Raw genomic sequence first — 18,331 nt, forward strand, 5'->3', positions numbered from 1 at the left:
TATAGTAACCGAAAGTAAAGAACTTTAAAATATAAAGCCAGACATGGTGGTACACACCTGTAATTCAAGTAACTGGGGAGGTTGATGCAGGAGGACTGCAAGTTTGAAGACAGCCTCAACAATTTAGATACCCTATCTCAATATAAAAAGTAAAAAAAGAACTAGGAATATAGCTCAGAGGTAAAGTGCCCCTGTGTTCAGTTCCCAGTACAATATATACAATATATATTGATTTTTTTCAAACCTCCCCTACAAACTATTAGCTGAATACTAAAATTCAAACAAAACAGGCAGAAAGGAAATGAAATATTTCAAGAACAATTTGCAGTGCAATTTGATGCCAAGTAAAATGGAATTTCTAGGCGGAAAAGGGTAGCAGGATATCAGTAGCTGAAAAATAGAACTCAGTCATTTAGTTTGAAGAGAAACACATACAAAATGCCAATTTGAAATGATGGGGAGAACAGTGGGTGAAAAAAAAATTTCTATGTAATTAGTAACATGCAAACTCAAAAACAACTTGCTTATGTGCAGAGTACACAAGTTGAAAAAAATCTAAATTCTGGATTTGGTTATGTCACATTAGTGTTAACTGTGAGTCTTTTGGTTGAATTGCAAATGCCATGTGATATGTTTGCATAATTTATTCTTAGCCTAATTTTTCCTAATTTTATTTATTTATTTGTTTGTTTTGGTGCTGAGGATTGCATCCAGGGGTGCTTTACCACTATATCTCCAGCCCTTTTTAATTTTTATTTCAAAACAGGTTTTAAGTTGATGAGCATCTCATTAAGTTGCTGAGGTTGGCCTTGACTTTGTGATCCTCCTACCTTAGCCTCATATATCACTGGGAGTACAGGTATGTGCCCAGCTTTAACCTGTTTCTTTTATTTAAATTATTTCTAAATCTTACAGCTTCCTTGGAAACAAAATATTACATGAATAAGCTAATTACATTTTACAAATAGAGAATATAACATTTTAAATTAGTCTGTACAAAATCTGAGTATGATGTTTGAAATTTGGAAGTTGGACTACAATAAGAAATTATGGCATAAAATGTTGATTCAAAAACTTGTTCCACAAAGCACATATCTTGAAGGACCAGAATCCCTGGAAAAAGAAGTATTATGAGTAAATGTTAGCTGGGCAAAGTGGCACATACCTGCAATCCCAGCAACTGGAGAGGCAGAGGCAGGAAGATAGCAAGTCTGAGGCCTGCCTAAATAGAGACCCTGTCTCAAAAAATAAAAAGGGCTGAAGATATATAGCTCAGTAGTACAGTGTCCGTGGATTCAATCCCCAGTACCAGGGGTGGAGTGATTAAATGTTTCATTGGTGTTCTTCACTACTAGGACCATAGCTTTACTGCCAATTACACTATTTAAAAAGTAAATATTTTATCTTTTCTTTTTAAAATTATTCAATATTCTTCAGTTTCAAGGTTATCCATCAATATTATTACTATGCAGAGAAGACACTGACAATGTAGATTGCAGCCAATTGTTATCTAAACTTTAGAAATGACATTAAAATGAAAATACTTTTTTTTATTAGTTGCCTTCTTTATATAAAAAAGAATAAAAATGATGTAACTGCAAGAGCTTACTGCGCTCTGTAATAGACGTATTTGTTAAGTAACTTTTATAAAATACAAAGTATTCTATACATCGTTAGTGACTGAGTATCCTTTGCAAACAGAATACTTCCTCTCACAGCTGGCATGTCACTTTTGTTCTCTGACATATTTTGGGTGAGATAAACAATTTTCACCTATAAAATTATTTATAGGTGAAATTATATTTTGTCTTATGAACATCAAAACCTCAGGGTTTTGATGTTCATAAGAAAATTTTTTGGTTTGTTGGTGAGCTTCTTTTAATAAACATTTACTAAGCTTCTGTATGCCACTCATTGCTTAGCCATTATAAACTTTCTTTAAACTTTAGCAAATTTTGAGGATTTTGGGGGGTCTAATTTATTCTATTTACTTTTTTCAAGCTTGATTTGGGACCTCTAACACTAAAAATATATCTTCTTAGGGTTCTAATTAAATAAAAATTTACCACACTTATTAAAGAGTAAAGTAGCAATGCTAGTTCTACATATAGTTGGGATCACAGATAGTATTAAAATAACATAATAATAAATTTTACTCTACTTACCTACCTAGGGCCTGGTTTAAGGCCCTATATGCTTGAATTTCATACCACTGACGGCCAGGTAAAAGACCTCTCAATTTTGAATGGTGGTCATTATATTGTCGCTTTAGTTCAACCTAATAATTTAAAAACATATTAGAAATGTGGTAGACAATTAAAGCTTAGTTTTAAAAATCATATTAACTTCTAACATTTAGAGTATTTTTTTTTTAGGGTGAAGAGATTTTTTTTTTTCACTTTTTTCCCCCATTCATTTAAAATAGTTTTATTCATCCTTTTATTCCCTTAAATCCCTCATGCATTTAATTGTGTGATGAGGTCAGGTTTGAGATAATATATATACAGTAAAATTCACATACTTGCAGTACGTGAGTAGGTGAGCTTTTTTTTTTTTTGGGGGGGGTGCTGGGGATTGAACCCAGGTCCTTGTGCATGCAAGGCAGGCAATATACCAACTGAGCTAGCCCCCAAGTAAATGAGTTTTGACAAACATATAGTTCTGTAACTACCATGATTGCATGGTATAAAACTTTTTATTGCCATTAAAAGTTCATTCTTATCTCTTTTCAGTTGATTTCCTTCCTCTACTACTGGCCCTGGTAACAAGTGATCTGCTTTGTTTTGCCTTTTCAAGAATGTCACGTAAATGTTATACAGTATGTAATCATTTGCAACTTTTTTTTGCTTAGCATTTTTATAATTAATTCATGTTAAAAAGTATATAAGTAGTTCATTCTTTTATATTTATCCAATCTGATAATTTCATCATCATCATCATCTTTTTTTTTTTTTTTTTGGCACTAGGATTGAACCCAGGGCACTTTATCACCGGGCTATGTACCCTGCCCCTTTTTATATATTGAGACAGGGTCTTGCTAAATGTCCTCAAACCTGTGATCCTCCTGCCTTAGCTCCCAAATCACTGGGATTACAGGTGTTCACCTGTAATCTTTGCTTTTTAATTGGTATGTTTAGACTGTTTGACCTTGTAAATATTGCATCAATAGTTACTGGATTTTGTTGTATTATTTTAATAGTGTCGTATTTCTACTGGAGTGTAGCTAGGTTACTTGGAACCAGATGATTTTTTCTGAGGGTTAATTTTACATGTTCTTAGGACAGATCCTGAGCAGCCTTTAGGGTTAATTTATCCCCAGCATAAGGGTGAAACTCTTCTGTTGATTATATTCCAAAATATTAATATGTATTATTAGGGTCCCTCCCTCTCACTCTGGCTAGTGAGAATACAAATTATTCCCATCCCTTTGTAAGTTCAAGAAATTGTTCTGACTCCTCTTCTTGGCCTCTTATGTATGTGCCAATTACTAGTCAACCAAAGAGTCAAGGGGACCTGTTTTCAGGCATTTGGAACTTTCTTTCTATATAGCTCCATCCTCTCTGGCACTCTGCAAATTCTTGTTGCCATGCCCTCCTTAAACTCTGTCTCTACCTCTCACTGAGACTGCGGAGCTCAGTTTGAGTTTATTCTCTTGCACTATGTAATGTGACCTGGTAACTATCTCCAGGAAATAATATGGTACAACTGGATGTTCATTTTCTATATTTTCTTCCTCTCAGGAATCTCTGTTCTATTGTGCATATTGTCCTATATCTAAACACTGTTTCAAGACATCCTCAACAATAAACTCATTCTGTAAATTGAACTGTAAATTGTACTGAACTGAATAAAATAACTCCAAAGTTAACTTTAAAAAATGGTATAAAATAAAAATGATTTTTCAGGTAGATGTCAAAACATATCCTTATTTAAATAGTGCAATACTAATATGGGACCTAATAAAAGAGAATATTGGAAAACAGAAGAGTTTGGAAACAGACCATTCCTTATTTTGCACATATTACAGATAGAATTTTAAATCAGAGAGAAAAAGATAAATGACTGAACATTAGGAATAACCTTTGAAAAAGTTATCACTAAAAAACAGTAAAGTTGGATATCTATCTTTTGTCATTGTTAAAATAAATCCAGGATATGTTGAAAAACTATAGAAGTTATAAAGAAAATACAGAAAATAATTTTATAATCCTAAAGCAGGAAAGAGCATCCAAGCAAGACTATAAAACAAAAGCCACAGAGGAAGTTTTGATAAAACTCTCTACCTGAAAACTAAAAATTTCTAAGGTAAAAGAAAAACAAAAATGAAGATTAAAAAAAGTGACACTGGGCTGGGGATGTGGCTCAAGCGGTAGCGCACTCGCCTGGCATGCAAGCGGCCCGGGTTCGATCCTCAGCACCACATACAAAGATGTTGTGTCCACCGAAAACTAAAAAATAAATATTAAAAAATTCTCTCTCTCTCCTCTCCCTCTCTCTTTAAAAAAAAAAAAAGTGACACTACATAACATAAAGTATAAATAATATCTTTATACACAAAGAATTTCTACATATATTTTTTTAAAAGGCTCCTCCACCTCTCTGCCACTACTGGGGATTTAATCCAGGGCCTTCATAGGCTAGGCAAGTGCTCTACCACTGAGGTGCATTTCCAGCCCTTTTTACTTTTTAAATTTTAAGTCAGGGTTTCACTAAGGTTGCCCAAGCTGGCCTCAAATTTTTGATCTTCCTGCCTCAGCCTCCCGAGTCAGAGGGATTATAGGCATGTACCACCACACCTGTCTAAGACAAAATTCTTAAAAAAGTGGAAGTCATATGAAATTGTTATTAGTAGCAAAAATGCAAATAGCTTATATACACATAAATAAGATGCCTTACTAGTAACCAGGAATACTAAAATAAAATGCTACTTTTCATATATAAGAATGGCAAGTATTTTAAAGAAGGATAATTTCATTTCCATGCCAGTTATGATGAAGTAGCTAGGACTAAATTTCCTACCTTATACAACCACAAAATTGAACAAAGCATATGAGGCAACTCTTTCAGCAGCAAAGGACAAAGGGTCAACAGCACCTCATAAGAAAAGGAATACTCAAGAGGTAAGCATTTCAACCTTCCTATGGGTATAATTTCCCAATCACAGTGCAATGAGCTGCATTATAGAACACAGTGATTCTGTTGAGCTTATTTAGGAAGCTTTGGTTTAGAGCATTCGACGGTTCTGGTATTGGTAGGGCAAAGCAAATAAAGTAGTATGGAGAACAGTCCCATAGTCCACATGCAGGTCTTCTGAAGTTCCTGATTGAAGGTCTGGAAGCATGTCTATATGACAATACCACCCAAGACTTAACAGAAAGCACCTAATTAAAGTTGAGAGTAGAACAGAGAATAAAATAGTTAAGGAATGTCTGAAGATGTTGGAATTCTGGCTCAGCCAGACTAAAGATATGTTGTTACCACCTGTTAACCCCCAACCATCTGAAACATGAAAGGCCAAGTGTCAAGTTAGAAATAAGGATCACAATTCAGAGTGAATCCTATTCTAACCAACCCCAGTAAAGAATTAAACCAGGTCTGGGGTTGTGGCTCAGAGGTAGAGCGCTCACCTACCATGCATGAGGCACCAGGTTCAATCCTCAGCACCACACAAAAATAAAATAAAGATATTGTGTTCACCTATAACTAAAAAATAAATATTCAAAAAAAAAGAATTAAACCAAACTGTGACAAGATCCACTGGGAAGAGGATGTTTAAGATCGGATGCTTTGAGTTTTCCCCAAGTCTCCCCTGATTAACTATTTCATTAAGTCATGCCCACACAAGTCCAAGATGATCAGACTCTAATTGAAATTCCTACAAAAACAAAATTAATATTCTTCAGAGGAACACAATCCAGAATCTCTGTAATGTACCATCCACAATGTCTAGTATATAATAAAAATTATTAAGAAAAGTAACCCAAAATAGGGGAGAAATAAAAGAGAGCAGTCAATAGAAACCAGCCAAGAGGAAGACAACAGCAAAGACTTAAAAGTAGCTGTTATAAATACATATAAAAAATACTGTTTAATAAATGAAATTTAGGGAATCTTGGTAGAGTAAAAATTATTTTTAAAAAGTTCAAAGAAGAATGCTACAACAAAAAATACAGTAACTGAAATAAAAATTCATCCAACAAATTTAATAACAATTTTGAAGAAGGAAAAAGAATTTGAATTAAGAGTTAACAGAAGCAATAAAACACATAAATAAGAGAAAGACACTTCACATACACGAAGACACATTTTTGGTGTAAAAGAATTAATATATAAATGCATTCACTATTGATCTAAACAAATAAAATTCAAAGCTGAAATAGCACTAATGCATTTGATATAATATGTAGTGTCTCAAAAGTTTCTACTCTTTTTTAAAATATTTATTTATAGGTGGATACAATCTTTATTTTATTATTATTTTTTTAATGTGCTGCTGAGGATTGAATCCAGTGCCTCATGCATGCTAGGTGAGTACTCTACCTCTGATCCACAATCCCAGCCCTCAAAGCCCTCTACTCTTAAATCTTTAAAACTTTATCATCACTAGAGTGAATTATTTTTAAAATGTTTATATGGCATACATGATTCAGACTAATCTACTCGTACACACACACACACACACAGATAAATTAATGAAATTTCCTTGTAAAAAAATTTATCCTTTAAAAAGTAAAATGCAAGTTCTGAGCAAAAGAGAAATATATTGTTGGGCTCTATATCAGTGGATTCAACCAATTGTAGAATGAAAATATTCAGAAAAAAATTGTGTCTTGTACTAAACATGTATAGACTTTTCCCCCTTGTTGTTATTCCCTAAAAAATACCGTATAACAACTATTATGTAGCATTCATACTCACTGTATTAGGTATTATAAATAATATAGATGACCAGAAGTATATGAGAGGATATACATAGGATATAGGCAAATATTACACCTTTTACACAAGGGACTTGAGTATCTGTGTATTTTGATAACCACAGTGGGTTCTGAAACCAATCCCCGACAGATACTGAAAGATGAATGTATTATGATTTTAGACTTTTCACACTGAATGAAGGAAGTTTCAAGCATCTCTCAAGAATGCTGTAGACACTTTAAAAACAATATTCAAAGTAGAAAAACTGATATAATATGAAGAAAAAAATTTTTAGAGCTGAAAGGAAACTTGAATTCAGTTCAATATTTGTACTTTTGGCTTGGTGTAAGATATCTATGCTAGGTTTTAGGAATATAAAGGGGAGTTTAAAAATATTTTCTAGAACAGGCCCAGAGGCCCGCCAGCATGGTAGGCACGTCACCCCAATTGGAGGCGGGGCAGAGCAGAGCTGTCGCCCGCGCCTGCAAGGTAGGCAGACCTGAGACCCACCGGAAGAACAGGACCAGAAGCCCGCCGGCGTGGTAGACATATCACCCCAATTGGAGAAGGGGCAGAGCCGCCGCCCACGCCTGCAAGGTAGGCACACCTGGAAACGACAGAGAGAACAGACCCAGCGGCCCGCCGGTGGTAGACACATCACCCCAATTGGAGGAGGGGCAGAATCGCCACCCGCGCCTGCAAGGTAGGCAGACCTGCGACCTACCGGGAGAACAGGCCCAGAAGCCCGCTGGCGTGGTAGACACATCACCCCAATTGGAGGAAGGGCCCAGCTGCCGCCCGCAAGGTAGGCAGACCGTGAGTCCCAGAGAAGGGGCCCAGCGGCCCGCCAGCCTAGTTGAAAGATCACACCAATTGGAGGAGGGGCACAGCAGCTGCCCGCGCCTGCAAGGTAGGCAGACCTGCAACCTGGAGAACAGGCCCAGCGGCCCGCCATCGTGGTAGATAGATCACCCCTATTGGAGGAGGGCCCAGCTGTTGCCCGCAAGGTAGGCAGACCACGCGACCTCGAGAAGGGGCCCAGCGGTCCGCCGGCGTGATAGACAGATCACCCCAATTGGAGGAGGAGCACAGCCGCCGCCCGCCCCTGCAAGGGAGACTTTGCAGCTATACAAGAGCAATATAAATATATAGGGGGAAAATTCAATAACACAACAGTTTCACCAAGCAGAAAGAAATGCAAGCAGTATGAAAAGACAAGGAAAGAAAGGACCACAAGCAATGCAGCCCAACGCAACTTTAGAAGAGGTAATAACTGCAGCAGATGGAATGTCAGATAAAGAATTCAGGATTTACATGCTTCAGATGATCTGGAGTCTCAAGGAAGACATTAGACATCAAAATCAGACAATGAAAGATCACTTCGACAATGAATTACATAAACAAATCCAAGAAGCAAAAGATCAACTATACAGGGAGATAGAGGTTATAAAAAACAAACAAACAGAAATCCTAGAAATGCAGGAAGCAATAAACCAACTTAAAAACTCAATTGAGAATACTACCAGCAGAGTAGAACACTTAGAAGATAGAACATCAGACAATGAAGACAAAGTATTTCAACTTGAAAAGAACATAGACAGCTCAGCGAGACTCTTAAGAAACCATGAGCAGAACATCCAAGAAATATGGGATAACATAAAGAGACCAAACTTAAGAGTCATTGGGATACAGGAAGGTATAGAGGTCCAAACCAAAGGAATGAGCAATCTATTCAATGAAATAATACGAGAAAACTTCCCAGACTTGAAGAATGAGACAGAATCCCAAATCCTAGAAGCCTACAGGACGCCGAATGTGCAAAATCATAAGAGATCCACACCTAGACACATTATAATGAAGATGCCCAACATACAGAATAAGGAGAGAATTTTAAAAGCTTCAAGAGAAAGGAAGCAGATTACATTTAGGGGTAAACCAATCAGGATAACAGCTGATCTTTCAACACAGACTCTGAAAGCTAGAAGATCCTGGAACAACATATTTCAAACGCTGAAAGAAAATGAGTTCCAACCAAGAATTGTGTATCCAGCGAAATTAAGCTTCAGGATGGAAGATGAAATTAAAACCTTCCACGATAAACAAAAGCTAAAAGAATTTGCAGCTAGAAAACCATCTCTTCAAAACATCCTCGGCAAAACATTACAGGAAGAGGAAATGGAAAATAACAATGAAAACCAACAGTGGGAGATAGTACAGTAAAGGGAAAAAATAATCAAAGAGGAAAAACAAACCATGTTAAGTAACATAAATAAACAAATATAGCTGGAAGAACAATCCATATATCAATAATATCCATATCTCAACAATAACCCTAAATGTTAATGGCTTAAACTCACCAATTAAGAGACACAGGCTAGTAGAATGGATCACAAAACAAGACCCAACAATATGCTGCCTACAGGAGAAGCATTTGATAGGAAAAGACATACATAGCCTGAAGGTGAAAGGTTGGGAAAAATCATATCACTCATATGGACTTCGGAAACAAGCAGGAGTGTCCATACTCATATCAAATAAAATAGATTTCAAGCCAAAGTTAATCAAAAGGGATAAAGAGGGACACTACATACTGCTCAAGGGAACAAGACATAACAATCATAAATATATATGCTCCAAACAATGGTGCAGCTATGTTCATCAAACAAACTCTTCTCAAGTTCAAGAGTCTAATAGACCACCATACAATAATCATGGGAGACTTCAACACACCTCTCTCACCACTGGACAGATCTTGCAAACAAAAGTTGAATAAAGAAACTATAGAACTCAATAATACAATTAATAACCTAGACTTAATTGACATATATAGAATATACCACCCAACATCAAGCAGTTACACTTTTTTCTCAGCAGCACATGGATCCTTCTCAAAAATAGATCATATATTATGCCACAGGGCAACTCTTAGACATTATAAAGGAGTAGAGATAATACCATGCATCTTATCTGATTATAATGGAATGAAACTGGAAATCAACGATAAAAGAAGGAAGGAAAAATTATGCATCACTTGGAGAATGAACAATAGGTTACTGAATGATCAATGGGTTATAGAAGACATCAAGGAGGAAATTAAAAAATTCTTAGAGATAAATGAAAACACAGACACAACATATCGGAATCTATGGGACACATGGAAAGCAGTTCTAAGAGGAAAATTCATTGCTTGGAGTTCATTCCTTAAAAAAAGGGAAAACCAACAAATAAATGATCTCACACTTCATCTCAAAATCCTAGAAAAAAGAAGAGCAAAACAACAGCAAAAGAAGTAGAAGGCAAGAAATAATTAAAGTCAGAGCTGAAATTAATGAAATTGAAACAAAAGAAATAATTGAAAAAATTGACAAAACTAAAAGTTGGTTCTTTGAAAAAATAAATAAAATCGACAGACCCTTAGCGATGCTAACGAAGAGAAGAAGAGAGAGAACTCAAATTACTAGCATACGGGATGAAAAAGGCAATATCACAACAGACACTTCAGATATACAGAAGATAATCAAAAATTATTTTGAATCCTTATACTCCAATAAATTAGAAGATAGTGAAGGCATCGATAAATTTCTGAAGTCATATGATCTGCCCAGATTGAGTCAGGAGGATATAGACAACCTAAACAGACCAATATCAATTGAGGAAATAGAAGAAACCATCAAAAGACTACCAACTAAGAAAAGCCCAGGACCGGATGGGTATACAGCAGAGTTTTACAAAACCTTTAAAGAGGAACTAATACCAATACTTTTCAAGCTACTTCAGGAAATAGAAAAGGAGGGAGAACTTCCAAATTCATTCTACGAGGCCAACATCACCCTGATACCTAAACCAGACAAAGACACTTCAAAGAAAGAAAACTACAGACCAATATCTCTAATGAACCTAGATGCAAAAATCCTCAATAAAATTCTGGCGAATCGGATACAAAAACATATCAAAAAAATTGTGCACCATGATCAAGTAGGATTCATCCCTGGGATGCAAGGCTGGTTCAATATACGGAAATCAATAAATGTTATTCACCACATCAACAGACTTAAAGATAAGAACCATATGATCATCTCGATAGATGCAGAAAAAGCATTCGACAAAGTACAGCATCCCTTTATGTTCAAAACTCTAGAAAAACTAGGGATAACAGGAACATACCTCAATATTGTAAAAGCTATCTATGCTAAGCCTCAGGCTAGCATCATTCTGAACGGAGAAAAATTGAAGGCATTCCCTCTAAAATCTGCAATAAGACAGGGATGCCCTCTCTCACCACTTCTGTTCAACATAGTTCTCGAAACACTGGCCAGAGCAATTAGACGAAAGAAATTAAAGGCATAAAAATAGGAAAAGACGAACTTAAATTATCACTATTTGCAGGTGACATGATTCTATACCTAGCAGACCCAAAAGGGTCTACAAAGAAACTATTAGAGCTAATAAATGAATTCAGCAAAATGGCAGGATATAAAATCAACACGCATAAATCAAAGGCATTCCTGTATATCAGCGACAAATCCTCTGAAATGGAAATGAGGACAACCACTCCATTCACAATATCCTCAAAAAAAAAAAACAAAAAAAAAAACTTGGGAATCAACCTAACAAAAGAGGTGAAAGACTTATACAATGAAAACTACAGAACCCTAAAGAGAGAAATAGAAGAAGATCTTAGAAGATGGAAAAATATACCCTGTTCATGGATAGGCAGAACTAACATCATCAAAATGGCGATATTTCCAAAAGTTCTCTATAGGTTTAATGCAATGCCAATCAAAATCCCAACGGCATTTCTTGTAGAAATAGAGAAAGCAATCATGAAATTCATATGGAAAAATAAACGACCCAGAATAGCAAAAACAATGCTAAGCAGGAAGTGTGAATCAGGCGGTATAGCGATACCAGACTTCAAACTATACTACAGAGCAATAGTAACAAAAACAGCATGGTACTGGTACCAAAACAGGCGGGTGGACCAATGGTACAGAATAGAGGACACAGAAACCAATCCACAAAATTACAACTATCTTATATTTGATAAAGGGGCTAAAAGCATGCAATGGAGGAAGAATAGCATCTTCAACAAATGGTGCTGGGAAAACTGGAAATCCATATGCAACAAAATGAAACTGAATCCCTTACTCTCGCCATGCACAAAAGTTAACTCAAAATGGATCAAGGAGCTTGACATCAAATCAGAGACACGGCGTCTGATAGAAGAAAAAGTTGGCTACGATCTACATACTGTGGGGTCGGGCTCCAAATTCCTCAATTGGACACCAAGAGTTAATAACTAGAAGAGTTAATAACTAGAGTTAATAACTAGAATCAAGTTAATAACTAGAGTTAATAACTAGAATCAACAAATGGGACTTACTCAAACTAAAAAGTTTTTTCTCAGCAAAAGAAACAATAAGAGAGGTAAATAGGGAGCCTACATCCTGGGAACAAATCTTTACTCCTCACACTTTAGATAGAGCCCTAATATCCAGAGTATACAAAGAACTCAAAAAATTAAACAATAAGAAAACAAATAACCCAATCAACAAATGGGCCAAGGACCTGAACAGACACTTCTCAGAGGAGGACATACAATCAATCAACAAGTACATGAAAAAATGCTCACCATCTCTAGCAGTCAGAGAAATGCAAATCAAAACCACCCTAAGATACCATCTCACTCCAGTAAGATTGGCAGCCATTATGAAGTCAAACAACAACAAGTGCTGGCGAGGATGTGGGGAAAAGGGTACTCTTGTACATTTCTGGTGGGGCTGCAAATTGGTGCAGCCAGTTTGGAAAGCGGTATGGAGATTTCTTGGAAAGCTGGGAATGGAGCCACCATTTGACCCAGCTATTCCCCTTCTCGGTCTATTCCCTAAAGACCTAAAAAGAGCATACTACAGGGACACTGCTACATCGATGTTCATAGCAGCACAATTCACAATAGCGAGCCTGTGGAACCAACCTAGATGCCCTTCAATAGACAAATGGATAAAAAAAAAAATGTGGCATTTATACACAATGGAGTATTACTCTGCATTAAAAAATGACAAAATCATAGAATTTGCATTAGAGCAGATTATGCTAAGTGAAGCTAGCCAATCCCTAAAAAACATATGCCAAATGTCTTCTTTGATATAAGGAGAGTAACTAAGATCAGAGTAGGGAGGAAGAGCATGAGAAGAAGAATAACATTAAACAGGGATGAGAGGTGGGAGGGAAAGGGAGAGAGAAGGGAAATTGCATGGAAATGGAAGGAGACCCTCAGGGTTATACAAAATTACATACAAGAGGAAGTGAGGGGAAAGGGGAAAAAAAAACAAGGGGGAGAAATGAATTACAGTAGATGGGGTAGAGAGAGAAGAGGGGAGGGGAGGGGAGGGGGGATAGTAGAGGATAGGAAAGGCAGCAGAATACAACAGACACTAGTATGGCAATATGTAAATCAGTGGATGTGTAATCGATGTGATTCTGCAATCTGTATACAGGGTAAAAATGGGAGTTCATAACCCACTTGAATCAAAGTGTGAAATATGATATATCAAGAACTATGTAATGTTTTGAACAACCAACAATAAAAATTAAAAAAATAAATAAAAAATAAAAGTAATAAAAAAAATATTTTCTGCCTAGCCACAGCTTACAGTAAATGGAAAAGAATATAAGCACAAATGACTATCAAATAAATGTATTAAACATTAATTTTTATTACAGTGTACAGAAGAAGTTAGGAGAGTTGAGAAATGAAGATATGTTATGAATTTGGTTCAATGGTAACGAGAGCCTGACTCCAAAGTTTGAAGGAATGGAAAAGAGGTCCGGGTTGTTATACATTGTGGAGCTACAGGACCTACATGACCATGTAGATGTGGAACTTATTTAAGAGATAAAAAGCCAAAAATTTTTCTGATTTTCCAGCTACTAAGAGGAGTCCAATGATCCACCCAGAGAAGACAAAAAGACATATGTTTGAAGGAGAAGATAAATTTAGCTTAATGTTAAAGAAGAAATTTCTAAACTCTGAGCTAAAATTGACAAGAGTTAAAACAGTCAAAAATGGGAAAAACTGGGAGCCAAAGATCTTAGTAATGATAGGAACACTTAGTGAGCTTTCATACAGGTTCATGCAAAATAGATGTTATTATTTCATTTTACAAATAAGAAAATTAAGATTAAAAACATTAAGGTAGAGCAAGGATTTGAATCTAGCAAGGATTTGTCTGACTTAAGAATGGAAACACTAGAGTCAGACATTGTATAGCTTTTCTGAGTTTCCTTAGGTAAGTTAAGTTTATTTTGCCTCTTTAAAAACTGAATGAGTGAAGAAATCTAAATTAAGTAAAAATGCCTGGTGCGGTGGCACACACTTGTAATCCCAGTGACTCAACAGGAGACTGAGACGGGAGGATTGCAAGTTTGAGCCTTAGCAACTTAGTGAGGCCTTAAGCAACTTAGCAAGACCCTGTCTCAAAATTTAAATATATATATATATATATGAATAAAAAGGACTGGGGATATGGCTCAGTGGTTAAGGGCCTCCAGGTTCAATTCTTGGTACTTACTTACTAAATAAATAAATAAAGTAAAAAAAAAAAATGGTTCCAAAATTTAAGGACAGTAATTTATTTACCTACAACAAACTGCTGCGATTGAAAGCTCACAGAAATTTACTATGATTTTTAGCAACTAGCTAACCTAATATTAAAAAGCAGGAGCTGCTTGGGCTCCCTTCAGCTATTCAACTTAAAGGACATCTTCCATTTAGTATTCTTAGGCAAGTATATATTTTTGTAGTATTAGACTAATTAAACGTACATTCTCGGAAAAATTGTGGACTTTCAAAATAAATTACCAGAGTTTATACTCTCAGGAAGATGTAAAACTATGCAAGAAAAAGCAGTCTTTTCAGTGTAGGTTGAACATTCATAATCTGGAAATTTGAAAATGAAAATACTCCCAAATCTGAAATCTCCTGGGCGCAGATACCAGACATCATGCAGTGGATTATAGTCATAATGCAAGCACATTAAAGGTATTGCACAAACTTCAAGCTATGTGGATACGGTGTACATGGAAATAAATTAATTTTGTATCTAGACTTGACCCTTATCCAAGAGATACCTAATTTTTATATTTACATATATATGTAAATAGACGTATGTGCACAAATATTCCAAAATTTTTTAAAACCCCAAAATAATCCAAAACCCAAAATTCTACTTATCCTAAGCATTTCAAATAAAAGATTGAAACTGTAATTTCATAACTTTTCAAACAAAAGGACATGCTTTAGAAAAGAAAATAGAACAATACACTCTGACAAAGAGCTTTCAAGTTGGTAGGGAAGACATATGATTTTATATCCTCTCAAAGGAACCTGTCAAATTTCTAAATTGAAGCTTCATATTTAGAATTTAAGAAAGTAAATTTGGTTTGTATAGTAAGATAAATAAGTAAAAAATATAGCACCATTAGATAATTTCACATACTAGATAATGTGAAAAAATTTCTGAAAATTCTGCAATAAGGCTCATTATAATATAATTCAAAATTCTATCCAACGAGAAAAAAAATATTTCCTATCTCTCGAAATGCACCTAAAGCACTTTTTCCTCTTTTTCTTCCTCAAAGAAACTGACTGCTATACTTTGTTAGACCTAACAGTTGAGGAGTTTTCAAAATTGCCTCTGCCACAGACTAATGCTTTGTAATGGTGATTGTTCCTATGACAATAGTTACTTTAGAAAGTATTTATAAATGAAATATTTAGAGATAATGTAGCAACTATTAGATTAAATAAGCAAAATTATGTCTTCTTGGTCTTTTGTTTTTGGTGCTGTGGATTGAACCCAGGGGTGCTTAACCATTGAGCCACATTCTCAGCCCTTTTTAAAAAATATATTTTTATTTAGAGACAGAGTCTTGCTAAGTTGTGGAGGCTGGCTTTGAACTTGCAATCTTCCTACTGTGGCCTCTCAAAATGAGGGATTACAGGGTGTGCCACCATGCCTGGCTCGTCTTGGTCTTTTATCTTTCATTAAAATAAATTAATTTCTCTGTATAACTACTCTATATTATTACATTTCTTGCAAATTTTCAAACACTTTTTAGCAATCCAAAAGACCTTTAAAATACTGCCTGCCAATATTTTACCTTGGGGAATTATTTTATATGAAAAGTAAAAAACAAACAAACAAAAAAAAAACCAACAAAAACAAAACAAACTTGAAATGAACCATATATAAAGGTTAACTTTGAAATATTTTTATTATATTCATACTCTTTACATTAGTAAACAATTCATTAATTAATAAATTAAGTATCTTTGGGTAGTCATATTTAATTAGAAAAAAGATAACACTAATGCCTTAGAAAAGATAGAAAGACAATACACCTTATTTTAATGACACCAGAATCTATTTTACATTGTAGATTTAGTGATTATCAGGCATGAAAATCAATGCTCAATTTAAAATGACATACAGCATATGTGAAAAAGCCAGTTTCTCCTGCCAGCAAAGAGCCTAAATGTTAAGTAAACCAAAGGCTGGAAGGGATTAGTTGAAATGTCAAAAGACAACCTTTTACTTTTACCTGCTCATCCTTATAAACACATTCTTATCCCTCAGGCATGCTTTCCAAACAAACAGTTTCAATATGAAGCAGCATAAGGCCCAAGGCAAGCTCTGCCATCTTGTAACTGTCAAAGAGATTAGTCTTTGATCTATTTGGGAGGTCACTGCCCACATTCACATTAGCTATATATAGTCTAACAATATTATACCTGTTGACCAATGCTTCTTTAATGCCTAATGAGACAGACATTTCATATTATGGAAGTTAACTGTGAATGTTTTTTCTGAGTTTTGACAAAAAGTAAACACCATAAATTGAGCTCAAGTGTGGTTTGGAAAGATGATCTTTTAGACCATTTAACATTACTTCTCAAATACATTTTACAAGCCTTTCCCAAAATAGAAAGCTATATTTAATTGTACTCTCTGGAAGGAGTTTCAATCATTTGCTCCCCAACCGTAATAAATTAGTGTATGTGTAAATTTGGAGGGGTGTGAGAACAGAAGGGTGAAGGCAAGTTATTTTATCCAAGGCTGCATATTCAAATGTTCACAGTTGTATTTTGTGTGGACCTTACCACAGCTTCGAATAATGAGCATTATTTGCCAAAATCTAAAAATCTGTCTGTTTTACCAGTGTCTTCAACTACCTCACTCATTTAAATAATCTATTTAACTCATGTAGCCACTGGAGTTTGCAACCCACCAGTTCAGATACTACATGAATTCACAAAAATTTTTGATAACTGGATCTCAAAGTTCATACAAAATAAAAAGCACCTTAATTTGGTAGTTTTTACACAACTAAAAACATATCTGAATCAAAATTTAACTTAAGTAGGAAATCCAAAATAGCAGACACTGACAATCAAGTTTGTCTGAGGGGGTACTTAGAGAATTTTGTAAAGATTTCCAGTAGACAGTATTTGAGTAGAAATTATATGACTTTGTATTCTGATTTTTACCATTATGATATACTTGAGATCAAACTTCAAGTTCCTTAAGTTCTCCATGTCTTAATTTTATTAGAAATGGTACAAGTAGTATACTACTTATAGCAGTAATAGACAACATAAAGTAATCAAAAATATTATATTCCATATGTCAACAACAAATTTAGGTCACAATTTTGAATACTGGATCATTTTTTCAACTTTCAGTCAAACCTAACCGTGTTGGCCTTAAACAGCTCTGTGCAAGAGTAGCCTTTTAGAAGTTTTATAACTAGCTTCTGAAGAAATAAATGGTGTGACAAATATGAGCTAAAACTATAAATAAATCTCTTCACTTTACCTCTACCTCACATGAAAAATGATGGATTTTATCCCATTTCAGATAAATATGCTGTGATTTCAGTAATAAATACTTTCCTGAAAGCAATCTACTTAGCTGAATATAGTTTTTTCTTTCATGTAAGCTTGAAGACAAAAGTTCAAGTCTCCAAATAAAATAAAGAACAAATAACCAGCTAAGCTCATTAATTAAAAATATTAAGAAAACTTTTCTTCAGAAAAATAAACACATTTGTCTAGCAAACACTCAGGAAGAACAGTTTTAACTCTAGCCAAGGTACAGGGCCTAAAACCTAAACATTTATAGCAAACTAAATCTGGAAGACAGAGACTGTGCATTAGAGACATTTACTACTCCACATCATTACAGTGTATAAACACTTTTATCATTGTATCACAATATAAATTCCGACAGTTAGAATTCTAAATTCAGCATCAGATCTCATATGTGAAATAATTTAGATAGATTAAAGGAATATAGCTGGTTTTATTTCATCTGGCATATTTTCAAGATTTTTAAGACACTGGTTAACCAAA

The 18,331-nt window shown here is 35.0% G+C and overlaps 1 protein-coding gene across 4 annotated transcripts in view; it reads right to left on the bottom strand.

Moving 5' to 3' along the window:
- Brip1 (BRCA1 interacting helicase 1) overlaps nucleotides 1-18,331 on the bottom strand; it is a 157,381-nt gene that overhangs the window by 20,801 nt on the left and 118,249 nt on the right. For all 4 annotated transcript variants that reach the window (XM_046423252.2, XM_046423251.2, XM_058572327.1 and 1 more), the window contains one exon: nucleotides 2,166-2,278. In XM_046423252.2, coding sequence (XP_046279208.1) covers nucleotides 2,166-2,278 — 113 coding nt within the window. The remainder of the gene's footprint in view (nucleotides 1-2,165; nucleotides 2,279-18,331) is intronic.

The sequence above is a fragment of the Marmota monax genome, unplaced genomic scaffold, assembly GCF_021218885.2.
Source record: "Marmota monax isolate L192 unplaced genomic scaffold, Marmota_monax_Labrador192_F-V1.1 WCK01_AAM20220418_F8-fsc00171, whole genome shotgun sequence".
Lineage (NCBI taxonomy): Eukaryota > Metazoa > Chordata > Mammalia > Rodentia > Sciuridae > Marmota > Marmota monax.